The sequence below is a fragment of the Oreochromis aureus genome, linkage group 4 (genome assembly GCF_013358895.1).
Source record: "Oreochromis aureus strain Israel breed Guangdong linkage group 4, ZZ_aureus, whole genome shotgun sequence".
Classification (NCBI taxonomy): Eukaryota; Metazoa; Chordata; class Actinopteri; order Cichliformes; family Cichlidae; genus Oreochromis; species Oreochromis aureus.
In genome coordinates, this window is record NC_052945.1 from 13,805,672 (window position 1) to 13,821,863 (window position 16,192).

General features: G+C 37.6%; 1 protein-coding gene and 1 pseudogene across 2 annotated transcripts in view; both read left to right on the forward strand.

Annotated features, from left to right (window-relative positions):
• The window catches only part of LOC116317676 (immunoglobulin lambda-1 light chain-like), a 59,542-nt gene continuing 43,350 nt past the window's right edge, over positions 1-16,192 (forward strand). For both annotated transcript variants that reach the window (XM_039610866.1, XM_031736522.2), the window contains exons 1-3: positions 1-48; positions 143-436; positions 1,864-2,183. In XM_039610866.1, the coding sequence (XP_039466800.1) occupies positions 9-48; positions 143-436; positions 1,864-2,183 (654 nt within the window). In that variant the 5' untranslated portion in view covers positions 1-8. The remainder of the gene's footprint in view (positions 49-142; positions 437-1,863; positions 2,184-16,192) is intronic.
• On the forward strand, positions 7,362-10,105 carry LOC120439797 (annotated as a pseudogene).

The following is a 16,192-nucleotide window of genomic DNA, read 5'->3' on the forward strand; positions in this document are numbered from 1 at the left end:
CTGAAAACATGCTGGTGACTCTCTGTGCAATCATCACTTGTCTAACATGTAAAGAGTCTTACTTAAAGTATAGCTTAAACCCCATTTTATATTCATTTGTCAGTGTGTTTATCTTGACTCCATGTCTTCTTGTTGTTTGCAGGTGTGAGTGGTGTGACGGTGCTGACACAGAAACCTCCTGTTTTATCAGTGAGGAAAGGAGAGACAGCCACCATGGACTGTAACTTGGGGACTGTTACTGACTATGCTGCCATTTGGTATAAACAGATTCCAGGAGGAGTTCCTCAGTATGTGCTGTATTTTTATCATAGCTCTAGTTCTCCAACCTATGGCTCTGGGTTCTCTGCTCCAAAATTCACATCCACTCATCAGTCAACATCAGATTATCGTTTGATCATCAAGAATGTGGAGGAGAGAGACTCTGCAGTCTATTACTGTCAGACATGGGACTACTCTGTTGATGAGTACGCATCACAGTGATTTACACTGTGACAAAAACCCCCACACAGATACTTCTGCTTTTTGATGCTCTTTTTATAAAAGACACAAACTCACTGTAATCCCACCACCTTCAAATAGTGTTTTTTTCCTAGCTGCAGAATTAAGAGATTAGAGAAGAATCTCTGATAGAGCTCTTCAGTATGTACACAGTATTTCAATGGGGACAATCAGATGTTAATTGTTAGAATGAAGTTACCTGAAGTGCTTTAATGCTGTGCCTTATATTAATCTTAGATTAACCAAAATGCCATATAATCATATAGTGTAGTATTAAGTGGACACGGCCCTGAAAAATAAAGGCATTAGACTATGTGCCCTTGGGGGATAGAAATGTAGTAGACTTTCGCCCACATTTGCTCGCAGAAAGTAGATAACGGGAAACTGTGTTTTAGTGGAAAGTTACTGAAATGCTGTTGTTTAGACTAGAATGGGACATCTTGGAATAGAAACTGTTAAGCGTGCATCACCATTTTGAGATTTGCGGCAAGGTGTCATGCAGGACGCATCTTCCTTCTAGAAGTATTGTGTAAGAGAATAAAGTGTAAAATGGTTTACTGAGCAGTGTGTTGTCTACCATCGGATGCCTATGAGGAGTCAAAAGAACCCAGTGAAGTTTTGATATTTAACATAATTAACAGTTAAAAGCAGGAGACTCGATGTGCTACTGTGAAACATCGGGAGACTTTATTGGGCGAGGACGTAACACAGTGGTGAATACTGTGACAAAAAAACTAACAAACAAACTAAGTGACACCACAGCTTTTGTGAAATCTGAACATATTACATTCCCAAACAGACTGTGGAATAAAACACAGAAATACAGAAATGAATGTAACAGTCTACACCTATAATGTTTTAGGTAATATAATTTGGTCAGTCCTAGAATCATAGAATGGTAGCAGAAAACTACTCACTTTTTGTTTAAAATATTAATAATAATAGAAGTAGTAGTAGCAATAATAATAATGATGATAATAATAATAATAATAATAATAATAATAATAATAATAATGTATTATTAGTAGTAGTAGTATTAGTAGTAGTAGTAGTAGTAGTAGTAGTTAGAAAAATTATATATAAACAATAAAAAATGATGGATGATTAAGAAGAAAGGAAGGTAACCAATGAAATACAAACAAACAAAAGCCAACAGCTCCTCCTCCCATTAGTTGTGTTAAATAGCTCTTCCAAATCTTTCACTTCTCAATTCTTTCCTCAAATCAACAACATGCTGGTGACTCTCTGTGCAATCATCACTGCTCTAACATGTAAAGAGTCTGAGTTACAGTATAGCTTAGACCCCATGTTGTATTCATCTGTATGTGTGTTTATCTTGACTCCATGTCTTCTTGTTGTTTGCAGGTGTGAGTGGTGTGACTGTGGTGACACAGAAACCTCCTGTTGTATCAGTGAGGAAAGGAGAGACAGCCACCATGGACTGTAACCTGGGAACTGACAGTGATGCTGCTTGGTATAAACAGACTCCAGGAGGAGTTCCTCAGTTTGTGCTGGATTTTTATCATAGTGATAGTTCACCAACCTATGGTTCTGGGTTCTCTGCTCCAAAATTCACATCCACTCATCAGTCAACAACAGATTATCGTTTGATCATCAAGAATGTGGAGGAGAGAGACTCTGCAGTCTATTACTGTGAGACATGGGATGATTCTGCTAAAGAGGATGTATCACAGTGATTTACACTGTGACAAAAACCCCTTACTTTTCCTTCTGCTTTTTTAGACTCTATACTGATCACAGAGCTGTCAAGTATACTCAGTGTAATATCTCCAACTGCATATAATGAATTTACAAACAATAAATTGCTGTTTTTGATTTCCACTTATTTATTTCCACTTTTGCTAACTACACTACGCATCAAATAATACATAGACAAGGGGTCGGTAGATTGATCTGATATCAATAGTATTGATACTTTACTTTCATCCTTTCCTTTTCCTTTGTCTGGTCTTCTCATGCAGGCATGCTTTGCCCAGCCCCTGCACATGCCGAGGAAGGGCAAAGCGCAACATGTTGTCCTGTGTTTAGTTGCACTATGCTCACATGACTCTGTGCCACTGAGCAGTGACATGCTGCAGGGATTGAAAGAGACATCATTTACACCTGTAAATGAAAATGGTACATGTTGGAAGGATTTTCTCTACTGTGGCAACAGCACCATCTTATATAAAGTCATGAAAGACCATGAGAAGGAGCAGAACGGAAATGCTGTAGTGATGACAGACTTACTGTACTCGGCAGAAAAAAAATGAACAGTGGCTCAGAATTAAACAAACACTTTTTGAAGCTTAATTTACACCAAACATTTGACAGACAGAAAAATCATTTCCAACACCCTGAAGGACAGCAAGGAGATGCTTTCCAGGGATACATTGATGAGTGCCTTAATACTATAGACCTGAAGAAGGCTGAAGAAGAAGAGTTCCTCTTCCCCAGCCAAGAACGAGATGCCATCTTCCTAGAGAAGTTCCCCGGCAGGCACGGCTGGAACACTCACTGCTGAAAATGCCTCACTGTGGGACTCAGTCAAGTCTCTAACTGAGAATGTGACCCAGCTCAGTGAAGAAAATAAGGAAATAATTGGCTGTTTTTAACTACTTTTGATTTTACCTCTATATTTCACCTTTAAAAACTATTTATCTTGCCTTGTTTGGTATCACTCTTTTCACCACAACCTCACATGTCTGAATTTACTGTTATTTTTTTCATTTTGACATACTATATTAACACAACTGATGTAAAATCAGACAAAAAACATAAAATCAGTGTGTTGAGGAACCAGGGCACCCTGACGAGAAGTGGGCTACTGGAACAAGAAGGCATCGGTGGGCAAGAGACGAAAATAGGGTTGTTGGAATGCTCGTACGCAACCATGTAACCCTGGCGGAAGGGGTTACATGAATAGGATGAGGGACCTATGGATTCTTCGATACCCAACATCCACAATGACGGCGAAACAACTAGCAGCTCAGTGTTCCAACATTCGAAAGAAGGGACTGCTCTCGCAGCTAGAGATTGACGAGGTACAACATAAATGCTACGGCAATGGGGAGCCAGGACACCAGGTCAGGGGGGAGATATCATCACCCCCACCCGAGATTGGGTACCAAGCCCCAAGTGCGATAGGAGAAGGATCGTTGAGTGCGAGAGGAACTGACCTGAAAGATAGGATCATGGCCAAGTTTGAAACCTGGATCCCCCGTAGCCGGTTACCAAGACTACATGAAGTACCCTCAGAAGGTCTGCTAGATGATGTTAATGCAGCACTATGGACAATACCTACAGCCACCATTACCGAGACTAACAAGCTGATCTACAAGTTGAACAGCCACAAGGGGCAGTACCCTCCATGGAGAAGGAGGCTAGAGGCTAAGATCAAGGTAGCACAGAGGGAGGTTAGCGGAGTTGCAGAAAGGTGCGATGAAGAAGGTGCCTAAGAAGTACAGGAACCTGTCCATACCTGAGGCCTTGGAAACTGCCAAGCAATGACTCACAGCCTTGGCCAGCCGCTTGAACAGATTTTTGTTAGAAAAACTTGTGTCATGACAGTTTGAAGAAAATGTGTTGCCACTTTATAATATACAAACTGTACACTAGTGAGCAATGGTTTGTAGGTTTAAATGTATAAAGGTCAAAGTTACAGTGAAACTACATGTTTCTGACCCTGAATTAATTTGCATCGTCAGTCAGTGAAGCATTACCTCTCTACTTCTTCATCCCCTCTTTCCCAGGATGCACCTGCAAGAGTTCATTTATTATTTATATTTACAGTACATGTAAATGAAGAAGTGTCAGCACTCTGTAACACTCTACATGTTTAAACTATTCTAATTAGGAAAAGCGTAGACATCAAATGATTTTTCTCTTTAAATATACAATTTCACCTGTCCACACACATTTTATTTTCAATAATTATCCAAGCTTGACATATTTTTCTGTAAGTATTCTCTACATTACATTTAATAAAGCTGATAAATTACATTATACATCCTGAGGTATTAATGAGTGAATTAAGGTCAGACTGTAGGGATGGTTATTGATATTGGTGCCAGAGGAGTTCATCATGTTGCAATATGTCAAAGGGACAATCGTCCAACAGATGACAGTTTCTTGTCAAAAATGCACTCACCAATCAAAATCTGATTAGACTCTCAGGATAAAGACAGGAGATTACTTAGTGACAAATACCTCTTTACTAACCATCCTTACTTCTGGTTCCTGACTGTGTCAAACAATAGTCCAACAGAGCTATGCTGGAGCAATACATATGCTTAAACAATGTTTTCTGTGACTATTTTAATGTTTCTCATAAACTTTATTTTCTATTGTAATACAGAATTTTAAATAAATGAACAGTGTTGTCCTGCAGTTTTCAAATTGTCACTATTATTAGTCCATATCGTTAATGGTCTATGAAAAATTTCTTCTGTTTACTTTGCTCTTCTTGTCTTTATTTTAGTGTAACTCCTCGACCTCAAGTGGATCAAGCTAAGCTATCAATTAAATGATCCCACTCAAGTCTATTATGACTTAGTAAAGTAAGCAGGAGGACAGGCCAAATTAAATTTCAGTGTCAACCAGTTGGCTGGGCCTCTCCCATATTTACTGATTACCCATTTTTTTATTCTGTAACTGCTCATGAAAATAAAACAACTTGGTGACAATATAAGCTGGGACTCTATGCCAATGATCTGTAGTAAGGCATAGGACTTTGACTATTCTGTCTTGTAATTAGTGAAACATGAAAAAAACATTAATATGTTTGTGTTATCTCATTTGATAATAACTCTTTATTTATATTATTGTTTTTTGTCTCCTCAAAGTTCATACATTAATACTGTGTCCTAATTTTAAATCTATTGCTCCATCTTTTTAGTATCAAGATGAATCCAAAGGCCGATTCCATTTTTAGCTTCATTTAAAATAAGAATGTGCTGCCCAAACCTATAAATATTTCATTAATTTTAAGTTGGTCAAACATTTGGCTATGTACTGCTCTGTGTTTTTCCAAACATACTAAGACACTAATCCATAATTTTAAAAAGTAATTGTTATAGCATCAACAATACAGCTAAAGGACATTAACAAAGTAATATTAAAGCTCCTCCTCCTGTCAGTCTCTCTGAGTTTCAGTTATATATTAAATGGTTCACACCTCCTCTCTTCATCGTACTTAGACAGTGCAATCTCTTTCTAAGTCCATTCTCAGCTCATACTGTCAACATGCTGGTGACTCTCTGTGTTCTCATCACTGCTCTAACATGTATGAGACCTATTTATACTTCAGACTAATCTTAGTTTAGGTGCTGGATTCATATATCAGTGTGCTTCATATGACTCCATGTCTTATTGTTGTTTGCAGGTGTGAGTGGTGTGACGGTGGTGACACAGAAACCCGTTTTATCAGTGAGGAAAGGAGAGACAGCCACCATGGACTGTAACCTGGGGACTGTTACTGGCAGTGGTGCTCGGTGGTATAAACAGACTCCAGGAGGAGTTCCTCAGTTTGTGCTGTATTTTTATCATGGCTGGAGTTCTCCAAACTATGGTTCTGGGTTCTCTGCTCCAAAATTCACATCCACTCATCAGTCAACAACAGATTATCGTTTGATCATCAAGAATGTGGAGGAGGGAGACTCTGCAGTCTATTACTGTAAGACATGGGACAGCAATGATGCTGTATCACCGTGATTTACACTGTGACAAAAACCTCCTCACTAATGCTTCTGCTTTTTGACACTCTTCCACATCCTGATAACTGAGAGATCAAGCAACTCAGTGTAAACCCATCAACTGCAGATAATGTGTTGCCGTTTTTCTCAAACAATTTTTGCTCAGTTCTCAAAGCAGAAAAGTCATAGCACTTTTCAATCAGTTCTAAAAAACATGATAATGAATAAATGTAAAACTTTCACCACCCTATAAAGACAGAGTCATCATCAAAAAAAAAAAAAAAAAAAAATCCTCAAAACATTACTAACTTTGGAAACAGTTCTGCATTAATGCAGGTCTAATGTAGTGCAAACATTTTTCAGAAATAAAATGTGAAGGAATTTTTGGAAACTTAACTACATAACTAATGTAATGGAGAAAAGCAAGTTGATACTCATGAAACTCTATGCATTAGAAAGCAGGCAAAGAAAATATTAAAAAAACTGAGAACATGGCACCAACAATGTATAGTCCAGTACAGTCACGGTACATAAATGCAACAACCACTTTATTAGGGAAACCTGTTCCAGTGCTTATTACAGTGATCCAAATATCTAATATCTAGCAACTTGAAGCTTATCTAGAAATGGTCAGACTGCAGAAGTTCAAACTGATCATCAGAATAAAGAAGAAAGATGACTAAACGTGAGATGGTTATAGTTGTTAGACAGGCTGGCGTGAGTATTTCAGACACTGTTAATGTACCGGGATTATTTTTTTGCGCAACCATCTCTAGGGTTCACAGGGATGGAGGACTCAAATGAGAAAATATCCAGCGAGCAGCAGTTCTTGGTGCAATGTTTCAAAACAAGCTATGCAGAAGAGCATCTTTGGAAGCACAGTACATCTGACCTTGAAGCAGATGGGCTACAGCAACAGAAGGCCAAAATGAAAGCCACACCAACCGCTACAACAACTTTTTCAAGACTATTATTTTATGACAGACTTGAGCGTGAATGATGAATATGAATCAGAAACATGCGAAACAAAGTGAACAACAATGTGAACCTGCTCATGAATCATTTAATCTATGAGTGAAAGTAGTTTTCATGAATCTCCTCCTCCTTTAGTTTGCCTCTCCTCTTTATAAGCTCCAGCTCTCTTCTCCTACTCACATCTTGCTAAACAGTAAAGATCATTTACACCTCACACTGACAACATGCTGTGGACCTTCTGCACTCTCATCACTGCTCTAACATGTAAGATCTTCTTCTTATTCCATTTTTAGTCCATATTTAGAGCTAAACTTTAAACTTCTGTTTTTTCTGTGTTTCCTGGCAGATGTTGATGCAGTGATCGTGTTGACCCAAACACCTGCTGTCCACACAGTTTCTCCAGGTCAACAAGCTGTTCTCAACTGTAACATAGAGAGATATTATGGGAATTCTGTTAGATGGTATAAACAAGTTCCTGGAACGGTTCCTCAGTATGTTCTAAGATTTCTTCATTCTGACAGCTCACCCAGCTTTGGAACAGGATTCTCCTCAGACAGATTCAACTCTAAATCCTCATCAAACATTGATTACCAGTTCATTATCAAGCGAGCAGAGACAGGAGACTCTGCAGTTTATTACTGTCAGACATGGGATGACTCTGCCAGTGCAGCTGTATCACAGTGATTTAGACAGTGACAAAAACCTCCTCATTAGTACTTCTGCTTTTTGAGAAACTTTCACATGCAAAAAAAAAAAGACCCATCAAAAAAAAAAACTGTAATGTGTTATTAAACACTAAATCCTCCTTTTTAAAATCCTTTTTAATCTTCATTATTAAAGACATAAAGAGGAAAGCACCGAAATATGTACATCTCATTTACTCACATCAGCCCACACAGATCACATAAACCAAACTATCCAACATATGTTGCTGCAAGCTATTTTTAATAACAGAAATGTTTTAGACACTACTCACAGGTCTAACTGTCCAACAGCAGTTTAACTTATCATTTGAAATAAAGTGTAATTAACATCCAGTTTAAAAAATATATATAAAGCTATACTGAAGTTAGTTTAGACCATCTTTATTTACATTTAGTTTGGATTACTCAGAAACATATTTTTAAGGCAGATGGAAAATATAGAAGGGTGAGGATAAGGACACTAGTGATAAACGTTTGATTCTTTTACAACCATTTTCTAAGAACATGGTGTGATTTATTGTAGTTATTGTATTATTATGGTATATATTTTTCTATCATTTGCAAAAATGATGAGGATGAAACTGACTGGCATAATACTCATGGGAAGGAAATATACAGTATTTACTCAGTGTCTTTTCTGCACACTGCAATTCTGTCAAGAATACTTGAATGCATTTTAAGTATTTTACTTGTTTAAATGATTAGCGCTAGTGCTCATAAACCACAAAGTAATGATCTGTGAATGTGCTTGAAAGCGACTGTTTACAGTACACAGCAGTTATGTTAAAAATATATTTATCTGTTATCTGAAATAGAAATGACAAAAACTAAAAGTTATTTTATTTGCAAAAACTAACAGATCGAAAAAGTACATTCCCCAAACAAACAAAACAAACTTTGTTATTGATGACTGATGAATAAAAAGAACAAAAAAGAATGCAGTACAGTAGAATTATATTGCATGGGATTAACAAACTAATGCCAACAAATAACTAAAGCACAATAAACAATAAACATTCAGCTTATTTGAAATGAATAAGATTTTGACATAAATACCAATTTTTTTTGAGTAGCTGAGTTTTTGATCACCAATACACACACACACACACACACACACACACACACACACACACACACACACACACACACACACACATACATATAGATCGGTCATTCTCCACCACCCCGAGCTAAGATCCTGTGGGACTTCCAAATACACATGGACAAAATGGTGCTGGCTAAACAACTGGACATAGTGGTGGTAGACAAACAGAAGAAAATGGCCGTAGTGATAAATATAGTGGTTCCGAATGACAGCAGCATCAGGAAAAAGGAGCACGAGAAGCTTGAGAAATACCAAAGGCTCAGAGAAGAGCTCGAGAAGATGTGGAGGGTTAAGGTAACAGTGGTCCCCGTGGTAATTGGAACACTCGGTTCGGTGACTCCCAAGCTAGGTGAGTGGCTCCAGCAGATCCCAGGAACAACATCAGAGATCTCCGTCCAGAAGAGCGCAGCCCTAAGAACATAAATAAACATAAATCAGAATAAATTTGATAGTATTGACATTATATAAATATACATTACTGTTACAGTGTGTTTAACATTGTAAAGTAGAGTAATAAGATGCAGCTAATCCAAATTACAAGGCTGCCCTGACCTCAGATCTTCTAGATCAAGAGAACTTATAGAAATTTAGTTTGGATTAATCAGAAACACATTTATAAGGCAGAAAGAAAGGTTGAAATTTCCTCCTTTCTTTCATTTTTTTGTTTTTTTTTTTGTTTTGTTTTTTTTCCCTGAACATCCTTCATGTATTTTCAGGCTTCAGCCTCCCTCCTCCTGTCCTGACAGTCTTCCCTCCGTCCAGTGCTGAGCTCCAGTCCAACACAGCTTCTCTGGTCTGTCTGTCCAGTCAGTCTGTGCCTTTTGTAGATGTGAGCTGGTTGGCTGGTGGGAGTCCAGTGAGCAGTGGGATCTCTACCAGCACTGCTGTTCAGAGACCAGACCAGACTTACCAAATCAGCAGCTCTCTGACCATCCAGACATCAGACTGGAACATGGATAAGGTTTATACATGTAAAGTGTCTTTGGGCTCACAGACTTCAGAGAAAACCATCAAGAAGTCAGAATGTTCCACTGAATAGTCGAGGACCAGAATGTGCATTTAAAATCTGCTTCTTTACTGCTTGTGCTGTTTGCTCATTACAGTCTTTACATGTTAGAAATCAGAATAAAGCAAAATATTTTAGTCACGTATTCATTTGCTGGCCATTAACAAGTATTTCTAAGAATTCGTGTTTTGTATTAAATTAATAAAAGCATTGGTTTAAAAAAAACGTGTTTTCTTGTGAGTAAATAAGAAATTGTGTCACTGTCAGCACACATTTAATGTAACTGAAATGAACTGTGAAATTTTAGAGAGGGGAACATAGAAGACAAAAATTACTCACAGGCACAGAACTTTTAAACGTATTGTTCCCATAGTTAAAACATAAGTATATTCTGAAATGCACACTATGTAATATTTGTACACTAGAGAGCATCATTTAATACTTCTTCCTCAGCAAGAGAGAGGGCAAGTGTCACTGGTTGAAAATGATTGTTGTAGACTTGCTGTTTCTTCATGTCCAGGATGCACCTGCAGGTCTTAGTAACTCATTTATAACCTCAAGTAAATAAAGTATCAGCTCTCTGTAAAATGAAATAGAACGGCTGTTTACTGGCAATGTTTCAGTTCAGATCATTTGACCATTCAGAGAAAGCTGAATACTGTTCGATTTTTGCCTAAACATAACTTTATTTACTTTACTAAGGAACACTAAATGGAGTCCAGTTATGAAACTAAACCTGTTACACCTCAGCCTACGGGAAAAAAAAAGAAAAAAAGAAATTATAATACCCCCGCTCCCTGCTCCCAAACAAAGACCAATGCTGCCACAGTATTGAAGTTTCACAACAACCAGATATGTCTTTTAATTTCGAAAGATTGAAAGCATCAGTGTGGGCATGGCCAAAACAACAAAAATACACTCTAGAAATGAAACAGAACTGACTTACCTATAACGAGAAACCCGAAAGAAAATGCAGGCCTCTTACCTGTCTCCCTAACCTAAACAGGAGATAAAGGTCTTAAAAGAAAAAGGATTCCCACCCCTACAGCTACCAGATCAACAAGAGGTCTATTTACACTATTTCCAATATATACAAGACAACCAAGCTCTTCTCATTACGGAAACTTGGTCACACACAGCACGCCACTATACACAAGACACAGGGCTAAATGCGCAGCTTGTTTGGAAGCAGGAAGTAGACAGGCCGCCAGTCTTGACAGGTCCCACTTTATAGCCAGCCTCATTCCATCCTCAGCCAATGATCCGCCTTCACCTGGAACTTACAAATGCACAAACAACACACATGATCATGACCTGGGTCATAACAAACCTTTCTGCATCTTTTTTCTGTTATTTGCTGTTTTGCATTGAACATTAAAACCATTACATATAACCAGTAGGTAAGTCTGTCTCATTCAGGATGTAGCTTTTTTACAAACAGTATTTTTGATTTTCTGGTATTTATTTAATTAGATGATCTCACTGTCCTGGTATCATTAACTTTAATAATGACGCTAATATAAGCAATTATCTACAGATATCTAAGAGGAACAAAACTGAATGAAAAACACAAAACACTGGGCAGAAGACCTGTGACCATGACACCTGAAGGCAATCCATTTCGCGCTTTGCAAAAAAGGCATCTCCTTTAGACCTTTGCAAGAAAGTCATCCTCTCATAAAGATTTCCCTTATAAAGACTTCTTTTATAATGTTCATCCATTGTTTAAGACTTGGCAGTACAAGTTTATACCAGTTCTTTGTGTTATTTTTTTGTAACCAACAGTGAACAATATTTTCATGAATACAGTACCAGTCCTTTTTTAATCACAACATCCTCTTGAATTACTCCAAAATACAGCACCAAGGCATCTACAGGGATTTCACAGCATAGCTTCTTTATTAGAGTTAGACATGTATTGTCCCAAAATATTACAATTTTATTGCACGTCCAAAGGTTTTGTGAGTGGGTGGCATTTATGTGACCACACTGTCTCTTGCTGTTGTGACCTACATTGCTTTTAAGGTGTAACAAAAACACAAATTCGATTTTTTCCTGCAAAATTCTCCCCAGTTCTTTCAGCTTGTGTGTCACCCACATAGCAGAATAATCCTCCTTTGCTATTTCTATGTCTAGTTTGTTTTTCCCATTTTGTTTTAATGTCAGTATTATTCCCTTTGTGCTTCTGGAGGCCTTGGTATACTTTTCCCATTTTTCTTTTTAAATGCTTCAATTGAAATATTTACATCATGTTGTTAATAAAGAAATAAATGAAGAAAAAAAAGAAAAAAAATGTTATGATGATGTCATAGGGTGAAAGGAGGAGACACAGCTCCTCCTCCTCCTGTTAGTTGTATTAAATGGCTCCTCCAGCACCTTTTCTTCAAATCAGTCCTTAGTTCACATTGACATCATGCTGGTAATTCTCTGTGCTCTCATCACTGCTCTAACATGTAAACACTTTGACTTAAATTGCACATATAGACTAATGTCCGTGTGTTTCTCTTGACTCCATGTCTTCTTGTTGTTTGCAGGTGTGAGTGGTGTTACAGTGGTGACACAGAAACCTGTTGTGTCAGTGAGGAAAGGAGAGACAGCCACCATGGACTGTAACCTGGGGACTGTTACTGACCAGTCTGCTCGGTGGTATAAACAGACTCCAGGAGGAGTTCCTCAGTATGTGCTGAAGTTTCGTCATGACTATAGTTCTCCAACCTATGGCTCTGGGTTCTCCTCTCCAAAATTCACATCCACTCATCAGTCAACATCAGATTATCGTTTGATCATCAAGAATGTGGAGGAGGGAGACTCTGCAGTTTATTACTGTAAGACATGGGACACCTCTGTTAATGAGTACGTATCACAGTGATTTGCACTGTGACAAAAAGCTCCTCGCTGATACTTCTGCTTTTTGACACTCTTCCACATCCTGTTGACAGAGAGATCAAGCCAACTCAGTGTAAACCCACCAACTGCAGATAATGTGTTTTCTGCAGTTTTTCTCAGTCAAGTTTTTGCTCATTTCTCACCGGAAAATCATTATAACACTCGTTATGCAGTTCTCAGAACAGTTAGGACATTTTTTATAACACAGGCTCACCTGTGCAAAATCCCTTTCACATTTGCCAAAACATGAATATTCAGTCAATCACTTCAACACTGGGATGAATGAATGTAAACCTTTCACCACCCTACAAAGACAGTCATTGAAATGGGTTTTTTGTGTTTGTTTTTTTTCTTCTCAAAACATTACTGACTTTGGAAAGAGTTTTGTAAAACTGTATGCATAATGTAGAGTAAAAGATATTCCAGAAACAAAAATGAAATGTCAAGATATTTGTTGAAACTTTACATAACTGATGAAATGGAGAAAAGCAAAATAATACTTGTGAAGCTAGCAGAAAAAAAAATCTGAGAACATAGCATGAACTACACTATAGTCCAGTAAAGTCACACTACATACATCAGCAATCTCTTTTTTAGGTATGCCTATTCCGCTGCTCATTACAGTAACCCACATATCTAACCAGCATTTCACATCAGCAGCAACTCAAAGCATTTAGCCATGCAGGCATGATCAAGACATTATGCTGGTGTTCAAACCGAGAATCAGAATAAGGAAGAACGATAGTTGATGTCAGACATGCTGGTGTGAGTATTTCAGACATTCTTATTGTACTGGGTTTTCCCGAATAACCATCTCTAGGGTTTACAGAGAATGGACTCAAATGAGAAAATATCCAGTAAGCAGCAGTTCTCTGCTGAAAATACCTTGTTGATGTCAGAGGAGACTGGCCATATTACTTTGAGTCGATAGGAAGGCAAAAGTAACTCAAATAACCATTAATTACAAACAAACTATGCAGAAGAGCATCTTTGAAAGTACAACATATCTGACCTTGAAGCAGATGGGCTACAGCAACAGAAGACCACACTGGGGGTCACGCCTGTCAGCTAAGAGCAGGAAACTGAGGTGACAATTTGCACTGTTTCACCAAAATTAAAGAACAGAAGACTGAAAAACACTACCTCTCACAGGGTGTTACTGGATTTGCTTTTTCATACATATGTGAATAACATTTGCAGTAATTACACTGAAAACATTAATGCAATGCTGGAATTCAGGAAAGTGAGTGACTGTGAATTGTGACTGACAAAAGTACAAAGAGTTTTGATGAGTTGTCAAATTCAAGTGAAATGGTGCATGAACACAGTAACAAATATCTTTAGTAGTGAAACATACAGGCAGTGTGTGTGTAACAGCAATGCCAGTGAGGGAATTCTTTACTGATTTGAGAACTGCATTAAGAGTAGTGATGCTGCGAAAATTGAGCCAAAGTGATAAAAAAACAGTTTTTAACATACACTATTATAATAAATAAACAAAATAAGTAACATAAATATCATAGACAGTATTCTCAGTTCTTACAACATGATGGCTGTTGCGCTCCAGCTGCACTAAGGTTGTCAGTAATGTCAATAATCAAATTTAAAACAAATTAATAATGCAGCTACACAAAAATAAAATGTTATAGTGAATATAACTCAGATCTTGTAGAGTGAGAGAATCTTCCTTTAAATTTAGTTTGTATTAATCAGAAACACATTTATAAGGCAGAGTTTTTTTTTTCTTTAATCTAATTAATCAGCGTTTGAAACTCAAATTTGACCTGTGAACTGGAGCTTATTTGCTGAAACTCCTCTTCCCATTGATTTTCTCTATACCCAGTGTCTTCAGCAGCTTTCATATCACTTCTCTTCTAGGTGCAATCCTGTTAACATCACTTGAATGTTAATCATAATAACCCATTCCTATTATCTAAATGGTTAGTAATCAAGTAATGAAATGTATTTTACCCAGTTGTGAGCACTAGTAACCTCCCTTGTCTCACTAACACTCCTCCTCACATGGAAGAGTGATTCAGACTGTGACCAAGACCTGAATAAGATATACTACAGCTTTTAAGGAATCTGAACGACATTTAACATTTCCACTCATTTGCAGCAAATATAAACAGATTGATGAGGGAAATGACATGTTGACAAAGCATTTAGAATATGCCTCTTTACTGCTTGTGCTGTTTGCTCATTGCAAAGTTTAATCAGAAATCAGAATAAAGCAAACTGTTTAAGTCATGTGTTTATTTGCAGATATTATAATGGACTGCTATTTTTCATACATCAAATAAAAGCATTAGATATACAACATTTGTTTTCCTTTTATTATCCAAGAATACACTTTCAAAGTAGCAACTAACATAAATTCAAAATGAATGACTAACCTGAAATTGTTACATTTTAATAAGATGAAGATACAAGAACATAATCAGTGTGTAACCACATATGTAAAATTTCCACTCTAACTCTAAATAAGTGCTCCAAAAATGTATGTTTTTCCATATCTGTAGAATGGGGAGTAACTTTACACAATTCTGCCTGGCTACACAAAGGGAACGGTGACACTGGTTTAAAACATTGGTTGTAAATTTGTAAATAAATCTTCAAACTCAGTTAATGAAGCATCACAGCTCCTCCTCCCTCTCTTCCTGTCCAGGATCCATCTGCAGGTCTCGGTATCTTTTATGACTTCATGCAAATGATGTTGTGTCAGCTCTCTGTAACATTAGATGGGACTTTCCTGGACTATAAAATGTGATTTATATTATTATATTTTCAGGCTGCATTTCACTATAATTTGGTAAATTAGAGGCAGTTAACTGTTTACTTCTTTGGTTTGGTCCATTAACTTCTGATAATAAAATAAACTAAATGGAGTCCAGCTCTATAACTAATCTTTACTGCAACTCTACTCTTATACAGTTCACTTGGTCTTCAGGAACTGCCTGTATGCTCTCTCCTCATGAGTATTGTCGTGTACCAGTAGGTACTAGTAGGTACTAGTAGGTACAGGACTGCACCACTGCACCAGCGCAGGCTTCCACAATGCGTCCAAGGATTATATCTGATACCTAATGACAGTCAGGGTGCTGTTGGCTGGCCTGTAGAGGTCTGTGCGTCACTATTTGGATATACCTCTCCAGACCATCACTGACTAAACACTAAAGTGGTCATGTTACAGGCAGCTTAATATTCTCAATGCTTCTTGTAGGGCTCTCACAATGCTCATCCTGATTGTTCCTCCCTACAAAAACAAATGATAGTAGTCCTGCTGATGGGTTAGGGACCTTCTGCACCCCTGTCCACCTCTCCT